Source organism: Castanea sativa, chromosome 6 (assembly GCF_040712315.1).
Source record: "Castanea sativa cultivar Marrone di Chiusa Pesio chromosome 6, ASM4071231v1".
Classification (NCBI taxonomy): Eukaryota; Viridiplantae; Streptophyta; class Magnoliopsida; order Fagales; family Fagaceae; genus Castanea; species Castanea sativa.
Genome location: NC_134018.1, coordinates 49,159,626 through 49,186,647, shown reverse-complemented (window position 1 = coordinate 49,186,647; position 27,022 = coordinate 49,159,626). Strand labels below are relative to the sequence as shown.

Sequence of the window (27,022 nt, the reverse complement as noted above, 5' to 3'; positions counted from 1 at the left end):
CTAACCCACATTAAGCTCATCCGTTTCCTATGCACACACTGCACACCAAAACTACCTCCTCACTCTTCTTCTTTCACTCTATCTCCTTCCCAACAAGGCAACAACTACAAACCAACCCCAAAACCCGACCACTACAACGTGACTACAATAGCCATGGCAGATAGGCAAGAGTCTTCTTAGATGCACCATCCTCAACCTTCAACATTTAACCCCTTAAAGAATATTTCTAGCCAAATCAAAGTGAGTAGCATTTAAATGAATATTGCTAACAATACATTTTTGGTTTTTTTTCCCCTGACTTTGTTTTTGAAAATGAAAATTGAAGTGTTTGCAATTTGTTAAAGTAGGTTCCCAAAAATTTTGACACTAGCAATGATGAAGTTTTTACGATTTGTTAAAGTAAGTTCCCAAAAATTTTGACACTAACAATGACATATGATAAAAATTTCGTATAAGTTTAGCATATTATTTGTTCTTCACTCTATAGTTAAATAAGCCTTACACTTTTTCTTTAATTGAAAAATTACAATTTATGCCCATGCTTTGGCATATTAGTCTATCTAAACTTTGATGACAGCTTTTATTTCAGGAACATACGCAGTGGTGCCACTTTCCTTGGGGAACACTGCCACTGTTATTATTATACGAAGTAAGTGCAACTCTCTCTCCCAGATTTTATTATAATTAATAGGTAACACTTCAAATGCATAAATCTATATGTTTATTCGATTAGTAATTCTTATTTAATTGGGATCCCCTGCTTCATAGGATGATGCAATACACATGAAAATTAAAACTAGTTGTTGTTCATATACAATTCGATTTAGAATGGATTTTCAATGATATATGTGAACAAGCCCAAGGGAGAGGCATCTGTGAGCATTACAATTTCCATTGGATACGAATTGAGTAAATAAACACTCTCTCTTTTGGTCATTGTTCAATTAAAGAAAAATGGTTTCTTTGGGTGCTAAGGAACCATAAACTTTTTTTTCTACACGTTGATGCTTTAGAAATTTCATGGTTGAAGACTTACTTTTCATGAATCTTTCTTTTTTTAGCATTCTTTGAACTTACTATTTTACATTTTACTTTTCCATGAAATCTAATTGACATTTTTAGGTAATGCGTTGATTTCTATGATTTTTTTTTTTCTACCTGTCTTAGGAGCTGAGAGGTCTGCCCTAGATGATGATAGCAGGAAAAACTATTTGTCCGGAATTCATTAGTCAGTTTGATTTGCACCAAGGCATTGGTATTTGTTTCTATGACCATTTTAGGAGGAATATGAGATTAGGAAGGGGATTAAGGGATAAAAGAAGGGCAAGGGAAGTTTAGAAAATTGCGTAAATATGAAATATGTGGTTACAGGCTTCCTGCTTTTGATGAAATCTATTACCCTTTCTCTCTTTCTCTTTAATGTACCCCATCCTCTTAATGTAAGTTCATATAATGTATCAAATGCTTAAAGTAATATCCATATGAATTGATTTGGAAGTGCTTTAAGGGGTGTGATGAGTATTATGCATTTGCATGTGAAATAACTTTTCATCACGCCCCTAGATTTTTTTGTGATTGGAAAATGTAATAATCCAAATTATAATAGATGCAAATTATATAAAAAACACACTACGATGGCTATATCAGTAGTTTTGAAATGCATAATATGATTGAATATAGGCATAACACTCATCACACCTCCAGGTAAATTTGTAATTGAAAAATGTAATAATCTCAAATTATAATAAGTGTAAATTATTAATATTTACCCTAAAAAAAAATAGAAGAGCCTCAACAAAATTAAGCATTTAAATAACAAATTAGTCCTTCCCTCAACAAATTAATCAAAATAATGTCTAACATGGTTTTGATAGGGTTCAAAATGACGTAGTTTTGAATAATAATAAAAACAACGTTATTTTTTAGGTTAGTTGACATTTAATTGGCACTCATCATGGTGTATTGATAGAAGGACTCAAATTCAAATGATATGTAATTTTAGGGCTATGGATCCAAATTTTTAAAATTTGAGAAGAAAAATTAAAATTGCCCAAAACTTCAAGTATTCAAAATGCAATTTAAACAACTAAAAACTTCCTCTTTAGTTATTTAAAAATTGTAAACTTATGACTTATCAAATTATTAGAGGTGGCAATAAAAAATAAAAAATAAAGTTTGTGTCTTTTTATCTATTGAAATTTTATTTAATTTTGTGTATAAAAGTGTTTACTAATTCTTAAATTTTATTAAAATTAATTTTCAATTTAAAGTTAATTCGACTTTTTTTTTTTAGAAACCAAAGTTAATTCGACTTGATACAACTTGTTTGACTCGACTCACTATAAGATAAATGGTTGGGTGGTCTTTCATATATAAATAAAATGAGTTTAGGTAGATGGTCTTCCATATATAAAATATTTGAAGGATTTGGATTTAGAAAATGGTTTTTTTTTGGGCCCTAAATTCTATTTATTGTTATAATTCTTGTTTACGTAGTAAAATTTGACAAAGTTATGTGATACTTAGCTATAACAAAAAAAAAAATGTTTATAAAAAAAAGCCATAACAAAAAATGAAATAAATATTTTGTAAAACTAAAAAAGAAAATTTTAAATTTCAAGGTCTAAAATAAATACTTGGTCCAAATTTTAGACACCAATCAAATATTTTCACCCGAAATAAAAATAAGTATTATGATAAATGTGAATTCTAGTTAACTCAACTGATAAATTTTTTAAGGATTTAATAAGAGATTTGAGATTCAATTACGACCTATACCAAAAAACCGATCGGTATCTTAATCTAATAATAAAAAACTATCATTAAGAGTTAATGTTATAAGTTGAATCATACTTTAAAAAAAATACTATGATAGATATTGCAAAAAATAAAGGGCCATTTAGCAAAAACACATAAAAACTCCAAAAAAACCGGTTGTCTTCTAACATTAACATGAGTCTAAATAGCAGCTTTCCCTCTCTGAGAAAACGATGCCAATTTGTAGTAATTGGCTTCACCTAACGCCAAACAAGTTCTACGCTCACACCCCCCTCATTGGCTTCACCCATCGACACGTCATCACTCCCACACGCTCCCGCTGTTTCGCACGTGCGGTCACCTCCGAGTCAGTCATGGCCGCCGCTTCTAACTCAGTCCGAGTCGCCGCCGCTCAGATGACCTCCGTCAACGACCTCGCCGTTAACTTTGCCACCTGTTCGAGCCTCGTCAAAGTAAAACTAACTACCCTCTCTCACTCAAAGTCAATTTTTGTTTTTCCTCTATAACCGCGATCCTAACTTGCGTGTTTTGATTTTCCTATTTTTTATTGAATTTTTTTTTCATGGTAATTTTATTTTGCTGGTTATAAAAAAATCATTCGAATTTATTTAATTCAGCTCACAATAATTTCTCCTTGATTTATTTTGTTGTTAAGTTTAAATAACAATTGCTAATTGCAAATTTGTGAATTATTTTGCTAAGAAATATTTTTAAAACTATGAACTTATGAGGAAACTAATGCAAATTTGTGAATAAAAAGAAGGATTATAAAAGAGAACAGTGTTTTAAAAATGGGAAGTTATGATTAGTGGGTCCGGTTAACGTGGTTTAGAAAAGTTTTTATGCTACTTTGATAGAGAATATAAAAAAGAGTCGAAAAAATTAGTTAGCTTTTTTTCTTTTCCCATAAAATTTAAAAAAAAAATTCTAAATCAGTGCCTTTAGGGCATCTGCTACTTTTTCCCATGATTAATACCTTGAATCAAAAGGCTTTAGTTTTGCCTCTAAACAAAATTGATGTCATTATAGTGTGGCATCATGTGGAATTGGCTTTGTGTTAGTGAGGTTAAGTTTTTGAAGAAGTCATTAATACACAGTTTGCTCAAGTACATTTGGTTTAATTTTTACTGTATTATGTTGTATCATTATACAGTTTGTGCGCTGTAAACTTGTTTGTTGATGATACTGCATTATATAAAAAGCCAACATTTGGCATTCAAGTTAGCATCAGTATTGGAATTTTCAAGTCAATACCAACTGATTCATTCATAATAAAGTGACTAATAAATTTTTCACTGGCCGTCAACCTTTTTTTCCATGCTTGGGACTGGGCATCGAATACCAACTGATACTCTGTTAATTTTATATTTAACTGGCCACTAATTAAGGTTTAGGCACTTTTTAATTTTATTTTATGTTATATGGTTTCTATTGATTCTATTCCATGTTAATTTTAAGGGTTTCTTTATGCAAAGGAAGCAGTGTCGGCTGGGGCGAAATTGCTTTGCCTCCCCGAAGCCTTCTCTTATGTAGGTGCGAGGGATGGCGATAGTGTCAAGATTGCAGAACCTTTAGATGGACCAATTATGCAAAGATACTGCTCTCTAGCAAGGTGGGAAACCCTGACCTCTCTCTCACAGTTTACTAAACTTATATTTGTACCCTTCTCTGGTTGGAATCATTTTGATAATTCTTTAGTGTTCATTCTTGAAATGAGGTTACAGTTGTCAATCACGTCCTCTTTCTTTACCTTCTTTTATCATTCTTGAGTTGGAAGAAATGGGCTTTTGAAAGATTTATTTATTCCTGTAACTGATTTATGGTCTGTCATGCATCGTCACAGAGAATCCAGCATTTGGTTGTCACTTGGAGGCTTCCAGGAAAAAGGATCTGATGATGAACACCTGCATAACACACATGTTGTGATTGATGATATTGGGAACATTAGAAGCACTTATCGCAAGATACACTTGTAAGATAATTAATCTTTTGTTTCAGAGGGCTTTTTTTTTGGTTCATTTCCAGTCATTCCTTGTTATTGAACTGTCATTATATAGATTTTTTTTTGTCTAAGATAGTTCTAATTTGAGTTTGCTGAAATGTTCTTTTATATTTTCTTCCCCTTGGTGAAATGTTAGCCGTTCCTTAACAATGCACACATGTTTGGTTTCATAGGAATGCCCTGCACATATTTTTTACATGGTTCTGTTATTCTTTCTCTCTCTGTCTCTGGAAATGTCTGGGAATAGGAAGGAATTATCAAGTTGAAAGAATATAATTCATGTTAGCTTTCCTTGAGTTAAAATGCCAAGTGCAATCCTTGTGTTTAGTTGCCACCACACCTCCCAATATTGGGGATCAAAACCCATTGCCTCCATCTATTCAAATTAACAAGAGCAATGTCTCCTTTCATAAATTTAATTCGGCAATTGTGCTGCCTGTGTTTATCATGATATAATTTTGTCAACATTGTACTTTTAATGAAATATTTATTTTCTGTTTTTAGGTTTGATGTGGATGTTCCTGGCGGAAGAGTATACAAGGAAAGTAGCTTTACAGAAGCGGGTAAATTTAATAAATAAATAAATGAAAAAGCGTTATGTACCCATCTGTTTCCATATAATGGTTGTTGTTAAATAAATTTTTTTTAGCTGAATCCTTTTGATATCAGTATCTCTCCTGATCTTGAGTGCTTGCGAATCTATGTTAAGCTAAAGGCATACCTTCTTGTTAATCTGGATAAAATCTTGAAGTCCTTAGTTTCTTGGTTCTATCTTCTTCTTCTTCTTCTTCTTCTTCTTTTTTTTTTTTTTTTTTTTTTTTTTTCCTTTTGAATAATTTTCTTATATGGTTTGTTAACTATATTTTCATATTTGGGGGATCAGTTCTTTACTCATAACTCACCATGTGATCCATGTATTAATTACAGGAAGTATAGACTGTACTGTAGTGCTTGTTGGGATTTTTTTTTTTTGGGGGAGGGGGGGTGGGGAAGAGAGGTTAGTATAGTATGTGTGAACTTGCTATATATTGTTGGGTTTATTTCTTAATGGCTGAAACTTTAAGGAAATTGGTTCTCCAACATTGTAACAAAGTTTCTCTGTTTTTTTTTTTTGGGTTGGTAAAGTAACAAAGTTTAGTTATTAATGAGGTCTTTGATTCTAGTCTTGGAAGTTTCTCTTTTCAGAAATTATTTTGGTATTATGTTTCTACTTATTTTTTGGGATCCACATGCTGTTTCCTGCTACATTTTGTGGGATGAAGGTGTTAGTGTGTGTGACCTTGATATACATTGTTAGACTCATTACCTAGTGGCTTAATATTCTTTTGAGATAGGTAGATAGTGGGGGAGAGGAGGTGGGGACAAACCACAAATAATGTCACTACCACTGGGCTATCACTTGAACCCTAATGGCTTAACATTTTGGACAATCTGTATTGTAATACTAAAAAATGTTCACATTTAATTTTTTTTTTTGGCATCTAAATAACTAAAGCTATAATATGTCTTTAGGGAAGGATATCGTTGCTGTAGACAGCCCCATCGGACGTTTGGGTCTGACAGTTTGCTATGATTTAAGATTCCCAGAGATTTACCAGCAGCTTAGGTTCCAGCATGATGCACAGGTACAAATGGATTTTTCAGCTTTGTAGTTTAATGGCTTGTGCTGAATCTAACACTCACAAATCTGCAGGTTCTATTGGTACCTTCGGCTTTCACTAAAGTAACTGGTGAGGCACACTGGGAGATTCTTCTTCGTGCTCGTGCAATTGAAACTCAATGCTATGTATGGAATCCATTTTCATCTCCAGTATCAGAAAAATATTTTGTTAGAGCGTCGTTAAGATCTAGTGAATGATGTCTTGAATGCATTATCAGGTCATAGCTGCCACACAAGCTGGAATGAACAATGATAAAAGAGAAAGCTATGGTGACTCCTTAATTATTGATCCATGGGGAACTGTAGTTGGTCGACTTCCCGGTGAGAACTAGTTCCCTATGTACATCCTGAAGCTTCACCTCTGATTGATGATGCTACTTAATAAAACTGGAAGTTTTGGTCTTTCATCAATTAACTATTGTAATAACTCCGTGTGTGTGTGTGTGTGTGTAATTGCTAAGCCAGTTGGTTAACTAGCTGTATTGTTGACAAGTGTGGTTCATAGTGTAGATCATGCATATAGATTGATTAGAATAGATTTCAGATGTTCTATGCGAGATCTTCTCATTTGTAAGTTTAATATTACTGTATTCATCCTCCAAAATACAATATGACATCTTTGATGCTTATTCTTGGAGCAATTGTCTCTTCCCAAAAGTCACAAAATTTTATATGTGAATTTATTTTACAGAAAAATACTACTTCAGTTTCTGGTGTCACATTGTTTTAATGCCTGTAGCATGGATACTAGCAGCCGCAGCAACATTAATGTTCACATTTGCTGCTATTTTTGTGTTTCAGATCGATTGTCAACTGGGATTGCTGTGGCTGATATTGATTTGTCCTTAATTGATTCAGTGAGGGCAAAGATGCCAATTGCCAAGGTAAGCTCTAAATCCAATTTCTAAAATCAAGCCATGGTAAATAAACAGAGCCGCAAAATTTATAATTGAGTAGATGACAGATGTCTTTAACTTATAAGACAATTTTCTCCTAAACTTTTCTGAGCTCAAGTGGGATGGTTTGAATTTACTGCCTAGCTGGTAATCCACTTGGAGTGGGAATTTTCTCTTTTTAGGTAGCTGTGGACCAGCTGCCCCATTGGGCACAATTATACTACCCCAACACTAGGTGGATGTGATGTTGACAATAGACCTGTATCCTTGAAGCTAGCATGGTATTCTAACAAGTGTGTTTGATTGACATTGCGAGGACAAGCACTAGAAATTTGGATCTTTACGGACTAATATTACTACTTCTTCCTAACATGTTATCCAGAGCTCTTCGAGCACACAATTATTGCTCTAGATGTGTTTAGTATCCCCATCTCACACGAACTAGGAAAAAGAATCCTTTAGGGGGCCCTAAAATATTCTAAGGAGTTTTGAACCCAAGATGTCATAAGGTCTTAGAAACCATTAAACCAACCCCTTAAGCCCGGCCCAAGTTTATCATTGTCCTGATGTACTGAGCTTGGATAGTAAAACTCGAATGAAGGCAGGGATGGTAATGGGGTCAGGCCATGAACTCCATTCTTCCAAGCAAGCTAGGCTATCCCCATCCTGTCCATGTCCATGTTCTGGGGATGAGTGGAACCCCTCCTGGCCCTGCAATGAAGAATAAAGCCTTGGAGCACTAATCCCAACATGATTTGGATTTTGGACATGTGTCCCGCTTCATGTCCTGTATAGTGCATTTGAACAGTAGACGGAATTTTTATCCTAAAGCCCCATCTTGCCTCACCTAATCTGATCACATTACCCAATCTTATAAATTTTTTATTTATAAATATATAGTATTTATATTGTTCAAAATAGTAATCACACACACACCCTAACATGTTAGAGAAATTTATATAAAAGGTCTCTTTTAGTGGAACCTGAACGATTCCTGTTAAATCGGTTTAAATTTCCATATTTTAAATGCATGTGCACCCACGTGCATGTCCTGGCTTCGTTAGTAGATACCGTTTTTGCATGTGTGGACGTGTACATGCTCGTGTGCGCATCCTCGTGTGCATGCATATACCTTTCTTCATACTCACAGTGAGATTGTGAGCTTTTCTGAATGTGCGCGTAGTTTTATTCCCTCTAAAATAAAATTGTAGTTTTTATTTTATCAAGAAAACATATATAGTTAATAAAAGGTTCCCTTCTGTTAATATTTTTTTTTTTCTTTAACTATATATTTCTAATTGAATATCGTTCTTCAGCAACGGAAGCCCATTGAATTCTGGAAATCTGCATCTCTGTAAATTTTGGACATGGTCCTGTATCGCGGCAATCCAGATGGTACACGAGAGAACCATTTGAAGCTTTGTTGTACTCTTTATGTAAGATAACACAACTACTTGCTTGAATTTATTGGGGAGAATAAGACTATTATGGGATCTGAATTTGCTAATAAGCCATGATTTCCTTCATTGGCGAGCTGTAGCCTGATCGATGTTTATACATTTAGATTTGGATTATTGCTTTCTTATATTTTAAGGAGACATTACTTATTATTTTAATTTTACCGTAATTGATGTGAGTTTTTCATTATCCTGTATTTTGTTATTTTTAAACATAAGGTATCATGCGATTGAACTCTAATCTAAATGATTTTTTTTTTTTTTAAATCTAGAAAGAATTGTTGAAAGGTGAGATAGTGTTCTCAAAACCCATTGATGCGTATGTAATTTAGAAAATTTACCAATTAAAAGGAAATTATTTTGACGATTCCTTAAGAACAAATGAGATTTAAATGATCAACCAGCCCACAGTCACGAAAATGATAAACCCTTAAAAATGAATATCGTTTCTAGTACCATCACGGCATCACCTGTTCAAATCCACTCTCTCTCTCATAAAAGAGGCTTTTCGTTCTGCCCACTTTCGTATCATACCAAACCAGAGCCTCCCAAGTCCCAAGTCATGCGGAAGGCCCTGTAAACAAATAAAGTGTACTTGCCTTTATTTTATTTTTCAAATAATAGGATTTAATTCCATCACTTTCTTTGAGAAGAAGTTCATCACTTTCAATATATAGTGCTACTATTTTTTAAAAATTTATCTATATAATATTTAAAAACTAAAGTGTAGCATATCAGTCTATTTAGTTTAATTCGGTCCCTTTTGCTCCACTTAGCTCCAGTTCAGTCCATTTGGTCCACTTCAGTCTATTTCGGTTCACTTAGTGCATTAGGTCCAGTTCAATCCATTTTAATCCATTCAGTTCAGTTCAGTCTATTTGGTCTATTTCGATCCAGTTCAGTCCATTCAGTCCACTTAAGTGATGTGTCCGGAGGAGAGGTTTATGAAAAAAGAGAAGTTGCTTCATTGACAATTATGTTACCTTTTTAGCATAATGTTGGTAGGTTTTTTATAAAATTACATTTTTCTTAAGTTATTAAAGTCTTGTATTTTTTTTTTTTTTCTAACATAAGTGATGTCTTTATTTATATATGCTTCCTCTTTAGGTTATTCAAGACATATAAAGAATGAACCGTTTGTAAAGAGAATTAGAAACAAATTTCAACCACATATTACATTATTTACAAAATATCTCGTATTATATAATAATTTAATGTAAAATGCATTATGTTTCCTTGAATTATTATATAATGTACTATACTTATGTATTCTAATTTCCGAACTAAGGTTTTCCCCATCAGAATCACTAATACCACCATAGATGACTGGCAATGACCATAACATTAAAGGCCTAAGAATGAGCTCTAAGCTAGTCTATCCTCCTCAAAATTTAGCAGGGAATTCTTGTAAATGAGAGTCTCCCGCCCTCCTATCCTTCCATGAGAATAAAATCTACTCTTCTTTTTTTTGGTAAATAAAAGGTTAAGTAGATAAAATCTACTTTTGTACTATAGTATTACCCCTAGAGAATATTTTTGAAAGTGGATTAGAAGGCGCTTTCTGATGTCATTAGTGTTACTTTCTGATATCTATCTTTAATGACTGTCTTCCTTCTCAGCATTTGAATTTAACTTCACAGCAACATCCAAGTTGTGATTTATATAATTCCTTTATAAAGCTCAAATTTACATGGATGGCCTTACTTTCATCTCTAATACCAGTAACAGAGTTGGCCACACATATGCTGTAAGTGCAGATACCAACTCTGGCTAAAAAATAAGGTGGCAGCCAACAGTAGTTGAAATAGCATTCTTTTATGGATTTTACTAAAGTAGGGCATACATTCCTAAACTATTTTTAAAAAAATTTTATGAAAAATTGTGAAAGTATGTAACTGTTTTGACAGTTTTTTAATTCTTCTTAAAAACTTTCTTAAAATACTCTTCTTTTATCATAATTATACATATCATGAATCAATCAATTCCATGGAATGTAAAGGAAGAACGTCATTTTTGCAGATAAGTTACAACATTTCTGTCTAAAGTTAACTTGTTTGTTTATATAAAGTTTTTAAAATTCTGACTTTTTCTATGACAAATACTTTTATCCACTTCTTTCATAAATAAATTTCATATAATGTCAGTACGATGATGATTCCAAAATATCTTAAATAATGGACAAATCATAGTCACCCAACAAATCTCTGTTCATGTCAGCAAAATCTAGCCGTATGATTTGGACAAAGTAGATCATTTATGTGAAACAGTTAAAAGATGCACAAACTTTTTTTTTCAACTGACTGACTAGTGGGAATCTAACCTTTTTGTCTCCTCTTTATATCCTGAGAATCTAGCTAGAGAAGACCTATACGGCTATACATTGCACTATATACATGAGAATTCCTTTCACCAAACACACAATTCACCACATAGGAGAAACATAGACCTCCAATGAAGAGGACAAGTATTCTACTCATTTTCATTGTTTCTATCACAATTTTCTCACCAGCCTTTGGAAACAAGCCAAACAATCAGGCACTCCTGGGGTCCCAAAAAAATTGCTCATACTCAATTGAGATTCAGACAACTTGTGCACCATCAGCCGATACCACAGATCATGTGAGTGTCCGATTCAGCGACTCATTGGGAAATTTGATCATTGTGAAGCATCTAAAGAATCCCAAGTTGTTATATGCTCCAAAAGGTGGCTTAAAGAAACAAGGTGGTGCATATAGTGGGTTTGAACGTTGTGCCATTGACATGTTTAAAGCAAGTGGACCATGCATGAGTCAAAGGGTGTGCTCATTGTACCTTAAGAAAGTTGGGTCAGATAATTGGAGACCTGGTTGGGTGAAGGTACTTCATACCCAGGATGGTGGCCATGTGGTGCCAGTTTCTTACATGTTCTATTTTAGGACATTGGTGCCAGAGAATGTATGGTATGGGTTTGATTATTGTCACTCTAATGGAGCTTTTTTGCCTCATGCTGCAGATTTTAGTAGGAAGGACTAGTGGAAATGTATTTACATCGTCAGACTGATGTATCAATCAAATAAATAAGCCTTTCCAAGGCTTACTTTTGATTTTCATAATAGATTGTAGGGTGTGCAGCCAATTTGTCAAGTTGCCAAAACCGACCCGACCCAACCTGATCCAACCCAACCCAACCCGCTAGGTTAGGTCGGTTTTTAGGCCTTGGTAGGTTGGGTTGGGTTGGGTTATAAAATTTTTTTTGATAGCAGGTCAGGTTGGGTTTAGGTCATAAAATTTTAAACTCACCAAACCCAACCCGATCCACCCATATATTTTTAAATATATATATATATATTATATAATTAATAATTTTTAAAAAATAACTAGCTCTTCCTATCCTATATAAAAGTCAATTAGTTCACACAAACCCTAGTAAATTACTATTGTTGTTTAGTCATTAGTGTTGTTTGCCTTTAAGAAGTTACAATGATACTAATCTTTGGATTTGTTTAATATATTTATATTTATATATTTTTTAATCAATTTAATAATAATAATAATAATAAATAAATAAATAAAAATTTCCAACCCATGGGTTCAACCCGACCCATGTGGGTTGGGTTAGATTGGGTTGAATTTATTTTGACCCACCATGGTGGGTTGAGTTAAAAAATTCTCTCGACCCAACCCAATCCAACTCATACACACTCCTAATAGATTGGGAGAAATGAAGTGTTTTAATTAAATTTTCTTGGGAAACAAATTTGGTTGGTATATGAAATGACTAAAGTACAAAAATCTGGAGAATGAATCGCACCGTTGTAGGAAAGAAAAGAAATTTAGGTGTCTTTTATATTCCTTTTATATTTTAAAGGTGTAAAAGAGTTTTGGACAAACATTCCAAGGAAACAAATATTTGTGCTTGCAAGACTTTGAAGAAAATAATGAAAACCTTCGTGACATTCTTTACCTGAAGGAAATCTAATTGTAATAATTTAGTCAACATCTTAACTCAAACCACGTTTTATGGTAACAATACATCATCATTTTATGGTCCTTAAAACGACATCTTGTTGATTGTCACCAAACAAGAGCTTTTTCCTCCGCACAATCAAGGAACTAAAGAACTAAAAAGGGAAAGGCATTCTTACAAGAGTAAAATGAACTGCAAAGACAAATTCTTCTGGTATTGCTAAGCTGGGAAGCCAACTACATACAATTTAGTGTAACTGTTCAATCACAAGAATCACGGTATGTTTCTTTTACTCCTTATCAAGGCCTTCAATCAAAGTAAAAGGAAAAGAAATAAAAGCTAGAAAAGAAGGAGCAGCCTCAAGCACAAAAGTATTGGACTATGGACAGTGATTTATCTTCCCTAACGAAATATCCAGCTATCATTCCAGCAGGAAATCTTGCAAAGAATCAGGGCTGGCAAGAAGATCAAAAGGTTTTTTCCTTAGGGAGTCTTTTAAGATTGTAATCTGACCTTCCTTCAGAAGGACGTCTTCATCAAGGGCCTCTATCTTCTTCCTCAGTACATTAACCTCTGAGTTCAATAACATATTCTTCTCATTGTATTGCTTCACTTCCTCCCACATCAAATCTCTCTCATCTGAAACTTTTGGCAGTATCCCTCTCATAATTGTTAATTCCTTTAACGATTCTTGAAGGTTGCTTTCAAGCTGGTTTAAGTTCTCATCCTTCTGCATCATCTGTTGTAAAGGAGAAAGAAACTTTTGAAGTTTGACAAGGCAAAGACTAGGAATACTAGGAACTAGTGATAGACTTTCAAGAAGTGAATGTGCAATACTGTAAAATTTCATAAGCATCAATTGGTTAGATGATATACAAGTGGAGTACACTATCTATTTGCAAAATATCGTAAGCTCTTGAGGGTGAAAATACTTCCTAGGACATTACTTCCAAGTACAATGACACAAGGTAGAAACCAAAAGGATGCCTAAACAAAGGTGAATAAAATGGAGAAAGCTGTATCAAGTATATAGCACAGATGTGCAAGTGTCATGCCATCAGACCTTAAACGCAATATAAAAATGTTACTGTACCTGCCAATGAACTCTTAGCTCATATGACATCCTCTTCCCATAATAATGGATGTAAAGTGAAGTTGTGGGTTAAAGACGCACCAGGTGTGTGTGCAACTTACCAATTATATATATATGTGTGTGTGCGCACGCTGTTCCAGCTTCAGTTATAATCAAATCCTAATTGCCACTGAAATAACTGCAGTGGATGTGATCCACTTCTAGTATAATTCGCAGTGCATCTTCATGAAATTATCTAGTGCCCTGATTCCAATGTGTATTTTAATGAAACAAATACTGTATCTTCAAGCACATCAATACTCAACTAACAAACAATTTTTAGCTTCTTAATGTAGTTGGTTCTGCCTTTACTAGAAACTACTCACAAAAAAATATGACCAGAATTGAATAAGTTCAGAGACAACCAGAATTTCAATGCAAACAAGATGCAAATTCTAGTGGAAATACACACATGAATAAAATAACACCTAAATCAATTTTGTCCAGTATGTCACCTATGAAAATAATAGCTCATGAACCCATCTTCATTGGGTTAATCATTGGTACTAAGACCAAGTCCACCATACTACTGAACTTAATCGTAACCTCAACTTCTTGCCAAGCGGTTGAAACCACAAAGCATGTTTCACAACACATACATGCTCACCAGTCACCCTTATGAATATCTCTCAAAGATAATGAAAACAATTAGCTTTCAACGTTCCCTAGCCAATCTTAACTATTGCTAGTTCCAAATCCTACCACTACTATGAATACATTCAATGTACATATTAATCCATCTTATTCCGAAGTCTCTTTATTCTATAACATCTCTTTGTTGTTCTACCTTGCATTAACCATACTCTAGTCTTAGTCCAGAACTAAATCCATCTAACCAAACATACCATTAGTTGACCTCGTTACTTTAAGTAAGCCCAGGTTACGCACAAGTAGATATACAATCACATAGAAAAAGAAGTATGCATAGAAAGTTAGACATATCAACTTCCATCAGAAAATAAACAGAAGAGTGGGAAACAAAGATAGACAATCAAATAAGTAATATAAACAGCAAACACATGCATACACAATACACATGGATTAATAGGATTAAGTGTCCACTAGGGAGGGCAGTTTAGAACCGCACTTTTCCAACCAGAGTACAGTTTTTAAAACCTCACCTTTTTCCAAATACAACTTTCCAAAGTGGAGATGGAAGTATAGAATTACCTGAAGTTCAAGATCCCTCAAATTATGAGTGACACAGGAAAGGTTATCTAGTGCATTTTGGACTTCACATCTGAGAATGTCATTGCCTCTTACTGCTGTTGCAAGTTCAGCTTGCAACTGCTCAACTTCCAGCTCTTTAGAATACAGCTTCTCTCTCAATAGACTAGTAAGTAAAGTTTCTGCTTTAAGCTCAGATCTTATAACATCCTATATAATAAAAAACACCAACAATCAGCATCAATGCAAAAACAACTCACCAATCCCAGATCAATTCAAGTAAACATGTTAACAAGGGTATAAAAACACATAGGTCATAAACAATGAAGAACCTCGTATTCTACATTCTGGTCTAAAATAACAAATTAGCAGCAATTAACCTCTGATGTTTGATCATTTTGTTGCACCAATCCATCAGCATCAGCGCACTGTGACTGTACTTTGGAAGCACCCGGAGTGGACTTCTCATGCAACAAAGTAGACATCATCTGCAAACTCCTTGTCAGGCTCTCAGTTCCACGCTTGAATCCCTGAAGTTTCACCTCAGCTTCAACAACAAATTGTGCACCTAAACCATTCTTGATAACTTCCAGACCATGCTTAGCATCTGGAAGAAATTGGCCTGCTTTCCCTTTGATGAATTCCAGTAACTTTGAACATAAGTCGGTGCTCTCATTTAGCATCAATAGCCCTTGATTCTGTAAGCAACAGAGGCGGGTCCACATTTCTTTATCTAGCTTGAAAGTTAAAGCAAAATTTTCTTTCCCATTTCCTTTCAAGCGGTTTAGTAAGTATATATTCTCATGTCGAAGAGAATCAACTTCAAGCCTACAAGATTCCAATTCCCTTCTCAAAGCAAGCTCTACTCCAGTCAGCCTCATTTGCTCCATCTGTAATTTCGCCATATGCTTATCAAACTTCTCCAGTGTCTGATCCTCCCCAAGTTTCTCACTAAAACCTTCTCGTAACCCATCAATCGTCTTCTCTTGTTCACTGCAAGTTCTTAGTAATCTTGAAATAGATTTATGCAGCTCTTTGCACTCTTTATCCTTCTCTTCAAAATTTTTATGGATGCATTCACGGTCTTCTTCTGCTGCTCTATATTTCTCCTGTAGTTCAGAGAGATTCTGTCGTAAGTCTTCATTATCCACTTTTAGTTCTTCCACACTTGTGGTGAGGTCATGAAGTTGTTCCGCTGAATTTGTTATTATGCTTTTGCTCTCTCTTTCCCTCTCGTCAAAGGATGAAACTTCCCTTTGTAGTGAGACATTATGCTCTGCAAGCTCCCTAACTCGCTCACGGAGCCTCTGCTCTTCTGACTGATACTTCTCAAGCTTGAATGACCAGTCACTTGACCTTCTGTCTAACTCCTTTTCCAATCCTGACTGCAACTCATTCTTCTCTTTCTCTAATCGTCGGGTTCGGGCCTCTAATTCTTCCTTTGCCCATCTGAGTTCTTCCCTAGCAGAAGCCCTCTCAGCAATTTGATACTGTAAAAGGTTTGAAACCTCAAGTGACAAGCTTATCCTATCCTCTGTTAGGTCTCTAATTTTTTGAATCAACGATGAGACATCAAACCCACAATCTCGAAGAAAACTTTCCTGCTCAAGTTCTTCAGAGAGAAGCATGACCCTTTGCTCAGCTTCTTTGGATCTTATTCTTAGTCCTGCATCAGTGTCATCTTCAATTTCATCAGAGTTCACATCCTCACTTTTACCACTGTGAAAAAGATTCTGCCCCAGGAAGCCAGAGTTAACATCCTCGTGATACCCATTAACTGTTTCATAAGGTTCATCCAGTGGATAAATCTTTTCAGCCACCACATCTGAATTTGCATTGAAGCACCTATCCAAGGGTCTACCATAGATATCTTCAATCGTGATTGGAACATCAAGGTCAAACTGATTTGAACTTGTTTTGGGGAAAACATTAGACTGGGAGAGTCTCTCAACAACATTCTTGGCAAGTCTCTTGGGAGATTCATGCCCAAATCCTCTTTCTGTCCAATCTTTAGATGAGAAACGAAGCCGGGAACTTTTAGCTTCCCTAACGGAACAAGCCCTTGGTTTATCATTGGAACTATCTGTTGGGGAAGTAGGTGCTGTATACTGAACTCGTGGGGGAAGCCTCCCAGCATTTCCATTATAATTTCTCTGTGAAGAACGGTTATTAGTCCTGCTTTTTTCCTGCTGCTGCTCCCCATCAATGTAGCGGTCCACAACCTTACTTGAAATATTGCTAGAGCACATGGATGACGAATCATTGTAGGTTCTGGAGGAACCAGCAGAACCAGGCCTCTCAAATCCGCGAGCATTTTGAATAGCTGGCTCTTCAAATTGTTTTGCCTTATATTGCCTCTCAGGAGTATAAGCACGACGACTAACACATAAAGGAAGCTCATTAAAGTCAGTCTCAAGAAGCAAATTCTAATACTGGATTGCCAAATTGATAAAAATGATTTTTAAACGAAGTTCATATCAATTAAATAAGCTTCATTAACAAGTTCAGGTTCATAAATGTAGACTCACCGAGATGAATGATCACATTGCTGATGTCGACCGCTACTTGCACTACTAGAAGGAGATCTACTTAAATCATTGACGCAAAACAAATCCATTTGTCCCAGCCTTCCACTTAAGGCAGTTGATGACAATGAGCGGCTCCTTCTAAGACCTGAACTGGAACTAGAGCTCTGGCTATCAGATACTTGCTTTCGAGATTTGGAAAACAAGTTCCTGGGACTCCTGAAACTATTATCACCTCTGTCACTAGCTTTACTACTCATCCCACTTTCCAACGGGTTCTCCCCATAACCTCTCTTATCTTTTGATGGTGGAGAAACCCCATCGACGCTCCCGTTGCTGGATGCAGATGATCTAAAAAAGAACAGCTTCTTCATGAGTAAATCTTAGCTCATGAAAGTTTCCAATCTTTAGCCTTGATATTTTAGGCCAAGCTCTAAAGCCAATGAGATCTCACTGAATCTGACATAAACAAAAGAAACACAGAAACACACCAAATCATGATTGAGATTGCTGAAAATATTGAAAAGGATATGAAAAGTGAACAGAGGAAGAAATTATAAAAAAAATTTATTTTGGACGAAAATAAAGCATGACAGCATGCAGCATGAGAATAATAATTATGAGAGTAACCTTAAGAACTGAACAGTGAAGCAATAACAGTGGCTGAAATAATAGCATTCCCTTAATAATCTATTTCGTACAAACCCATTTATAATTTAATAAAAACAAAACCTTCTCCTACATTTCCCAAGCAGCCAAACAACTATTTAGAGGGGAAAAAAAAAACCACACCGTTAACGGCCTAGCAGCTTGACTCTGTAGACGAAGAACATATTTATCTACAAGAGGACTCATTATATCAAATTGCCAATTCCAAAAAACCCAACAAAAACAAAAATCAACCCAAACCCAAAAATCCCACATACCCATTTCATGATTTTACACAAAATTGAATGCCGAAAACACTTGGGACTATAACACCAATCACAAAGATAAAAGCAACACACTGCAAATAATAATATATAAAATAAAATAACATTTTCAGGAACTTCTTCCTACCCTTTTTAGCTGCAAAGAAAATCCTCAAAGCAAATTTGAATGTTGAAGGAACAGAGCAGAGCTCCAACAAAAGTGATTATCTAAACAAGTCCTGCACCCACCAAAAAAGTCAGATTAATAAACTGAACAAAGTATTTGTAGGCTTTTTTAATGAAAATATTTATTTAAACCAAAAAAAAAAAAAACGTTGCTAAATACTAGGAAATCTTTATGAAGAGTTTTCAGGTACCGTTGCCAACGACTAGTTTACAAAATTAAAAATTAAAAAATAAATAAAAATGAAACAAAAAAATATATATATTAATATGCTTCACAATTTACAAATCATGTGTGTCAGAGAGACTCAGAGTTCTGATTCAATAACCCTATACTACTTTTTTAGAATCCATGAAGCTAAGGCTAGTGGTCCAAAAAGACCAAATTGCCCTCATCACTCTCACTACCCTGAAAGCCCATCCACTACTCTCTGACACCAAAAAAGAATCAAACTATATAAAAGCCTTTTCGGGATTCGACAAGATCGAGGTATATCTCTCATTATTTTTCTACAAATTGTCAAATTCTGCAACTACCAGTACTACAACTAAGAAAGAACTGTTTGGCTGCCGAGAAACTAAACGAAAATGGCCGGAAATTTTTCAAAATGTAGAAAACTAAAGTCGCAAGGTATCGTAAGTTTAAAAGTTAAAACTCCACTCCATTTCCTTGATTTTCTCGGCAACCAAACAGAATCCAAAAAACGAAAAAAGAAAAAACATAAAGAAAAAAAAAAAAGACTTACAATTCCAAACTCTGCTTTTCTGGTCAAAAAACAAAAAATTTCCCGTTCTAGTACTTTTCTTGTAGAAAGAGAATCCAGTAAAGCAACGGGAATAAAAAATTAAAGAAATCAAAGAATAATTCAAAGAAAATATCTCTTATTAGTTTCTTTTCTTTCTTTCTTTTTTTGAAATCCTATCAACCAAACAAAAACACAGTGTGGGAGTTATTAACCTACCATTTCTGGTCGATTGTACAATTCAAAATTCAAAAAACAAAATCCAACTCAGAGTTTCGATTTATTAGGGAAATTGAATAAATAGAGAGAGAGAGAGAGAATTTACTGAGTCGAAGTTAGTTAACGGCGTTAAGATTCAGCCGGCATTGAAGTTTTTGAATCAGTGAGATTTGACGGTGCATTTATTGTGTGTGATTTTAATGATGACTGAAAATGAAAGAACAAAAAAGAGAGTGTAACGAGAAAGAGAAAAAAGCAAAGGCAAAGGCAAGAGAGAGGTCCGTGTCTGAAAGGAACCTTTTTTTTTTTTTTTTGGGGGAGAATTTGGAGGGTATTTTGGTCCGAGAGTTAAAATTTAAAATTTTTTGATTACGCGGAAAAGGCGGATGAGGAGCGGGATTTGATGGAATAGTTATCAGCGGTACTCGAGTGCAGTGTAGTTGAAATTGAGAGGTGTTGTGGGGCTAATAATGGAAAGTTTTATGAGTTTTGATAAGTAATCGTGACTTTTAAGTTTTAATATGGCTAAATCTATACTTTAGTACTTTCATTTAACGTTATAATTTTAAATTAATTCATAAATTTATTTAATTGTGTAAGTCAAAAAATTTTGAAATCATATTAATTTAAATCTCCAATCAAATCCGAAAATTCTAGGGTTTAATTTATTTGTTTTTCTTTTTTATTGAGAATCAATTTGAACTTGTGATATTGTTGGGTTTAATTTGTAATAGTATTGACTGTCAAAAAAAATTATAATAGTATTTCTTATCAAATTTCATTAATTAATTTAAAATTTTTGAAATTTTAGGATGTAATTTGAAATTACTAAGATATATGAATTAAAATGTAATTCACTCTCAACTTTTTTTTTTTTTTGAAGAGTAATTCACTCTCAACTTTATTTATAAATATTCCTAAAAAAAATTCTTTATTGATAGTATTTTTGAACCATTGTTAATGATATATATATATATAATTTTATTTTGAAAACCTAATATATAAGTGGATAAAGCAATTTGAAAATTAACAGGAGAGTGACCCTATTTAGGCAATGTTTTAGTAGGAGTTAGAGTTGTATTTTTACCGAATTATCCTTTAGTTTTATCTCTACTTAAACATAGGGATGTAGGGGCATTTTAGAACCCTGAAAATGAGGAATCCAAATAGGGAAAGCTCCTTAAATAGTACTAGTATAGAGTATAGACTAGTATATATAAGAAATGAGTAGTATATAAATTATTCCTATCGTTGGTTGTAGACTCCAACCAAGTTTATAGCAAAACTTCAACTCCACAGTCTTACTCTTTGTCTTTTTATCTTTTTTTGAGATAGGTTGATAGTGAAGGAGGAGAGTTAGGATTCAAACCCCACGCGCGCGTGCGCGCGCGCGCACACACACACACACACATATATATATCATACAAATAAAAATAAGAATGCTAATTGATTTTGAGTGTAGACAAAATTGATCTCTCATATTCGGTAACAAAATATATTACCGGTTAAGCTAACCTAAATCCACTATAAATACAATAGTTACAATGGGGAAGGAAGTTTTTTTTATTTTTTTTTTTATATACAAGATAGAATTTATACTCTAGCATAATCTAAGAAGAAAAATTTGAATCTTGAATATTTTCATTAAAAACTCTAAAAGGTTTTAGTCTCTTTAATATGAAATAAATAAATGTTATTTGAGTTAGAATTCATTAGGATTAAGTAGAAGGAGAATATTCATTTCCAATATCAAAGTTTGACTTCTTTCTTTTTAAGTGACACGTGAATTTATAAGGGTTATATAGGAAAAAGGGTAAAATTTGTAGCACCACTCTTTATATTTGTATAGACTATTTTTAGCATAATGACCTTTAGTGACATATCAAATTAAGAAACAAATCATCCATATGATTTTTTATTAAATTATGCAAATGAAGAAAATGAATTTATGAGTTTATCAGCCCAAATTTAGAATTTATTCACATTTTGTAGTCAACCTAACCTAGGTTTTTTTTTTTTTTTTTAACTTAAGGCAATAGACGACCTAACCTAGTTTGGGGGAACTAAAGGGGTACACAAAATCCTCACTTGGTTTTCCCCTAAAAAGTAAAAATACAAATTCTTGTATAGTATTATTTTATAGAAAAATATTACGTTCACAATATTTTCACAATACTTTCATAACAAATCTTAAATGATAAGTTGTTATTAGTTGTTATGGATAAGCAAAAAAGTTATTTAAGTTATAGATTTAAATTTGAACCAATAACAACTTACCAACTATTATTTTGTTGTAAAAATATTGTGAAAATATTATGGACGTAGTACATCTCTATTTTATATATTAACCTTTAATTATGTAACACTCACCGCCTTTGGGATTTTTTAACGTAATACAAAATATTAAGTGATATTGTTTGATGTGAAAATACATATATAAATATGAACATATGTTATTGCACGAACAAGTTACCATTTGTTTTAACATATTTTAAATGGTTTAAATATAATATAATACAATAAAGGTTTGTGTAAGTGGAATAGGGTTCTAAATTAACCAAGCCGTTCATAAATAACTCGAGTTTGGCTCAATAAAAAGCTTGTTCATGTTTGTTTGTTTATAAAGAAGCCAAGTTTGAGCCTTAGTTTTAGGCTTTTTAGTAAACAAACCGAGCTCAAGCAAAACTATTTGTTCATGAACAAGCTTGGGAGCTATAAGGCTGGATACAAAACAAGTCAAGTCTAAACTCATTTATAAGCTTGATATGTGTTTTCTAACTCATTACACATATCTTAATAATAAAATGTCTCATATTGGACCACTACCATTTACCTTAATTTTTCACTTCCCTTTAAATTGATCAAGCACCACTTTAGACTTTACTTACATTTTTAAAAAAATTTATAAGTGGGTCACATATGGCTCTTCCTTATTCGTTATCTAATGTAAAGTTATAAAACATGTTAATCCTTTCTCATTCACAATATTTATAAACAAGTATTTTTTTAGTTCTTTATCATCTAACGTGGATGTAAAATTGATGAAGCTATAGACAATAGATGATGAATGGATGAATTTAATTTTGTCAAGTTGCAATATGAACAATGGCCAATCATAGGTCAAACTAGAAGCATGATAAAATGAGTATGCTATTTTCTTATTTTTGTTTACTTGATTTTGGGAGATTTAAGCATTTGATAAGATAATTTTATTGGATCTCAAACTCAAAATCTTGATATGAGCTCAAGTTTGAGCTTGATATTAAGCTCGATCTTGCGGCTTGACTAATTAATCAAACTAAGTCAAGCCAAACTCAAGTTTTTTGGCTTTTCCTCAATCTCAAGCTCAAACAATATTTTAGGCTTGTCTCAAGCTCAAGCCAAGCTTGAGCTTTTTAATTTTACTGACGAGCCAAGTTTAAACATGCACTACTCGGCAAAACTCGGCTATTTTATAGCCCTAAAAGGGAAATGAAATCACCATTTTAAATAAATATTTTAATGGTTTAATTGTTAAGTGCAAAACTTCAACAACTTTCGTGATTTCGAATCTATATATATAATAATAGGTAAAAATGAGAGAAACTCAAATTAAAATTTTAAATTTGAGTTCCAATTTTGCGCCATGTGTCCTAAATTATTTATTTTTAAAGAGTTTTATTTCTTAATTTTAGAATCAAACGTGGGACCATATCATAAATATTCATCCAAGTGAGTTATTAAGTACAAAAATCAAAGAGTCTAGAATAAATGAATAGTAAAAAAAAAAGTGCTTCACAATAATTTTTTTTTAAAATGGACAATTTACATTTTATACTTAATAATATCCTTACAAAATTTTGTAAAGAGTTAACAAAATATAAAAATGACTATCAATAGTATTTAAATTATATATATATAAATTATATTATGTATTTTATTGTATATCTTTAAATGTATACATGTATATGCATGGAATTACAAACTAGTGACAAATAAAGCACAAGAATTTGTGTATTTTTTCTCCCTCCAAACAAAAAAACAAAAAAAGAAAAAAAAAGAAGAAAGAAAAAAAAGCTGCAAACCTAACTAGGGTAGAAACTAGAAAGCGAGCCAAATGGGACATTTACAAATAATAATAATGGATAATTTTTTTTATTAGATCATATATTGTGGAGCCCATCCGTTCTGGTTACTTTTTTTTTTTTTTTTTTTTTGCATCTTTTTAATCATACATCATGATAAATGGCATTGATGCTAAATCATGTAGCTTTTGTGCCCCCATTGTAATTTTAACTATCCTAATCCTCAAATAAGTGGGCACGTCTCAGCTTCATCAACACGACACAAGAAAATGAGTTTGATTTAATTATAAAGATTTTTTTTTTATGAGATTAATTATAAAGATTTTGTCTAGTGTATCATTGCACTGGACATAACCTTTGTCCTTATAAATCACACTTTTAAAACTTGGACAATTTTATTTTTATCCTTAAAGTTTCATTTTATTTTTTTCATTTTTTGTCCTGCAACTTTTAATCCAGGTTCAATGCGATTGCTATGTTTAATTTTGTCAATAATATGCAATTATGCCTAAAAAAATGTAATTTTGTTATATTTTCAGCATTGAAATAAATGTAAAAAAAAATTGTTACATTTAATTTCTCAAATATAATAATATATTATTTAGGAAAAATTATAGTTATCCTCTTGTGATTCGATCTTATCACAATTTAATACAAGAAATTTCTTTTGTTATATTTGAACACTAAAGTTTCGATTAAAATTAAGTCATTAAATTTTGGATTTACTAAAACTATTAGCAATTCAATCACATAAAAATAATTTTGGCTAAAGAAAGGGAAAGATAAGGTCTAATGTTTACTTATGGTTTTTTAACAAATGTTCTTTCCTTTGTTGCATCATAAAATATAACAAAAAGTTAACAGATGCCCTAAAGACATTGGTTCATAATATTTTTTTAAAAATTTTAACATTTTTTTTTAATATTTTTCATAAAAATAGTATAAAAAATCTCCTAAAATTGTTTAATAACAAATACTATAGGAGTATCCTTTAATCAGACCCTAAAATATATAGTTTTTCTGAAAATTTGGAGGGCTATCCATCCATGCTAGCTAGTCCCTATATCTGCAACATGTTGAACATACATACCTAGCTAAATGGGCTGCCTTGTTCCCTTTTTTAACTACCTGAGACAAAGACCTCTTAATAAGTGAACCACTTTGGAAGGATCATGTTGGGTTTCCATGACCATCAGTGCTCTCCAGTCACCTTCAATGATCATACATTGCACACTAAATATTGATCAGGTGGCTTGGACTACCGCTATTGCCTCCATTGGCTAGCTTTTTTCTCTGTTTTATAAGTGTTTTTTACTCAAAGTTGTCATAGCTCCATCATGCATGTCTCGCGCACTAAACACTTGGACATAATCTTTTCTTTTTAAGAGTCTCGGCTTTAAATGTTAACTAAAAGATGTAGCTGAAGATAATATAAGAGTGTCCTAATTGAAAGAACCATTGTATTTTGTTAGAAGTCATTAAAACAAATTATCTCCCTGTATACTTTTTGTTTGTGTTATAACACTAGGCTTTAGTGGTTTCTATAGGGGTGTTTCAGCTTTTAAACTTAGAAATTTAGAAGTGACTTATATATTGTTTGGCAAACTAAAACGTTTTTTTTTTTTAATTTCATGAAACTCGTAAAATGTTCTTTGCCTTTTTAGCAAGTTTTTGTTAAGCAGGAATTTTGTTATTTAGAAGTAATCCAAAAGTTGCTTTTCGGAGTAATTTAGCTGTAAACATTTGTATTATTGGATTTATGCCGTTTGATGATAGTTGTCTCTCTTGAAGAAGAAAGTATATAATGTTTCAGGAACTCCACCTCAGCATCTAGTTGGTGTTTCTAAAACCAATAAGAAATTGACATCTGTCATAAAAAGAAACATCAGCATACTGAACCATTTAAATTAAAAAGACGAAATTGACCCTGAAAAATTCAAAGACCCGCCCTCTCTTGTTTTTCCTCTTTTTCCAAAATCAAAATGTTCATCTCTCTCTCTCTCTCTCTTCATTTTTTTCTCCACCACCACAACACACCAGCACCTCCATGACTCCATCTTTTCTCTCTCAACATCAAACCAAAAACCACTTTACTTTTCCTCTTTTCAAAATCAAATCTCAATGTCTCTCTCCGCAGTCCACACGCCACCATAGCCTTTATTCTCTCTCAACCCCAAATCCCAATAGCCAATGCCCAGCGGTAGTGTCTCCGCCAGCACAACTCCGCTGACATCACAAGTTCTGAAGAAACCGACCTTTGACTCGTTAGAATATCCCCAAAATCTTCTCTTTCTAGCAGAATCACCCTACACCGAAAACTTAATGCTACTTCCAACACCCGACATTCACAAGAAGGGTTTTTTTTTTTTTTTTTCCTCTGTTTCTTTTCTGCATTTTTCACATTTTTTTGTATGCTTTTTTCTTCCCAAAATTACAGATGTTTAAAAGAAACAAAAGAAAACCAAATGAATTTTTGTGTGGAAAGGAAATTTGTACCTATTTGATAAAATGTCTCAATGAAGATGGATGCACTCCTTTGTTCTTAAACTATTATCAATTAACAGAATATACAATATATAGTACATGGTTAATCTTCTTTTTTTAATGTTCTTTTGGATCAGATTAAAGTTTTTTTTTTCACTTTTTTTTATAGTTTCATATGTAGAAACATAAAGCTTCTTTCTTTGTTTGACAAATAGCTTGCTGCCTTTATTTTGCTGATAAAATGCTTTGCTGATACGTTTATTGAAATCTTGGTCTTGAACAACTTCATTTTTGTGTGTGAAGGTTGTTGACTGCAGTATATTTGGTTTCCCCAATTCTAAACTTTGTTTTTTCCGCTGTTGAGTTTACTGATGATAACATACACACTGTAGTATATTTGGGCTCATATTAATAAGTAAAGAAAATTTGGCATACACCAACCGAATGCTGAGTTGAGTTTTTATGATGTTGGAATTGGCACCATATGGATGATGGGTTGAGTTTTTCGGGTCTGCTGCTCTTCTTTAGTTTCCATTTATACAAATATAATTGTTTATGTTGTTCTCATGTCATAGGCTTGATCAAGTGATAAGTATTGGATTGAAAGTTATAATATGAAAACAAAAAGGGACAAGAAAAAGGTTTGAAATTTGTCTATTTGCTACCACGACCATGTGCCTTTGGCATTCAATTTTTCTTTTAATAAGTAGCTCCCAACTTAGTTTTGATGGTAATGGTATATTATATTGAGTGAATTTGAAGGATAGATTTATAGTAGTCCCAAAATTTTTATTTTCGCTTCTTTTGTGTTTATTCTTAAACTTTTATTTTTTTTACTTTTTATATGAAGTCTTG

General features: G+C 33.1%; 3 protein-coding genes across 6 annotated transcripts; 2 read left to right on the top strand and 1 right to left on the bottom strand.

Annotated features, from left to right (window-relative positions):
* The first annotated feature begins 2,950 nt into the window (after positions 1–2,950).
* On the top strand, positions 2,951–8,983 carry LOC142637919 (deaminated glutathione amidase, chloroplastic/cytosolic). The gene is made up of 9 exons (XM_075811885.1): positions 2,951–3,230; positions 4,254–4,390; positions 4,622–4,750; positions 5,285–5,343; positions 6,293–6,405; positions 6,474–6,566; positions 6,659–6,761; positions 7,242–7,324; positions 8,653–8,983. Exons 1-9 carry the CDS (start codon positions 2,991–2,993, stop codon positions 8,692–8,694), a joined length of 999 nt encoding a protein of 332 aa, XP_075668000.1. The 5' UTR covers positions 2,951–2,990; the 3' UTR covers positions 8,695–8,983.
* A 2,261-nt stretch (positions 8,984–11,244) lies between these two features.
* Positions 11,245–11,805, top strand: LOC142640115 (embryo-specific protein ATS3A-like). Its single transcript, XM_075814209.1, has one exon. The coding sequence runs from the start codon at positions 11,245–11,247 to the stop codon at positions 11,803–11,805; it is 561 nt and encodes a 186-aa protein (XP_075670324.1).
* A 1,122-nt stretch (positions 11,806–12,927) lies between these two features.
* Positions 12,928–19,862, bottom strand: LOC142637946 (uncharacterized). Of its 4 annotated transcripts, none has more exons than XM_075811930.1 (6): positions 19,726–19,862; positions 18,623–18,713; positions 17,567–18,022; positions 15,419–17,417; positions 15,042–15,248; positions 12,928–13,478 (listed from the first exon to the last, which is right to left on the bottom strand). In XM_075811930.1, exons 3-6 carry the CDS (start codon positions 17,935–17,937, stop codon positions 13,161–13,163), a joined length of 2,895 nt encoding a protein of 964 aa, XP_075668045.1. In that variant the 5' UTR covers positions 17,938–18,022; positions 18,623–18,713; positions 19,726–19,862; the 3' UTR covers positions 12,928–13,160. The 4 variants fall into 4 exon arrangements, with proteins under 4 accessions (XP_075668045.1, XP_075668048.1, XP_075668046.1 ...); XM_075811933.1 differs by having other exon boundaries at positions 17,567–17,914; XM_075811931.1 differs by lacking the exon at positions 19,726–19,862 and adding an exon at positions 19,620–19,696.
* Between the last annotated feature and the right edge of the window lie 7,160 nt (positions 19,863–27,022).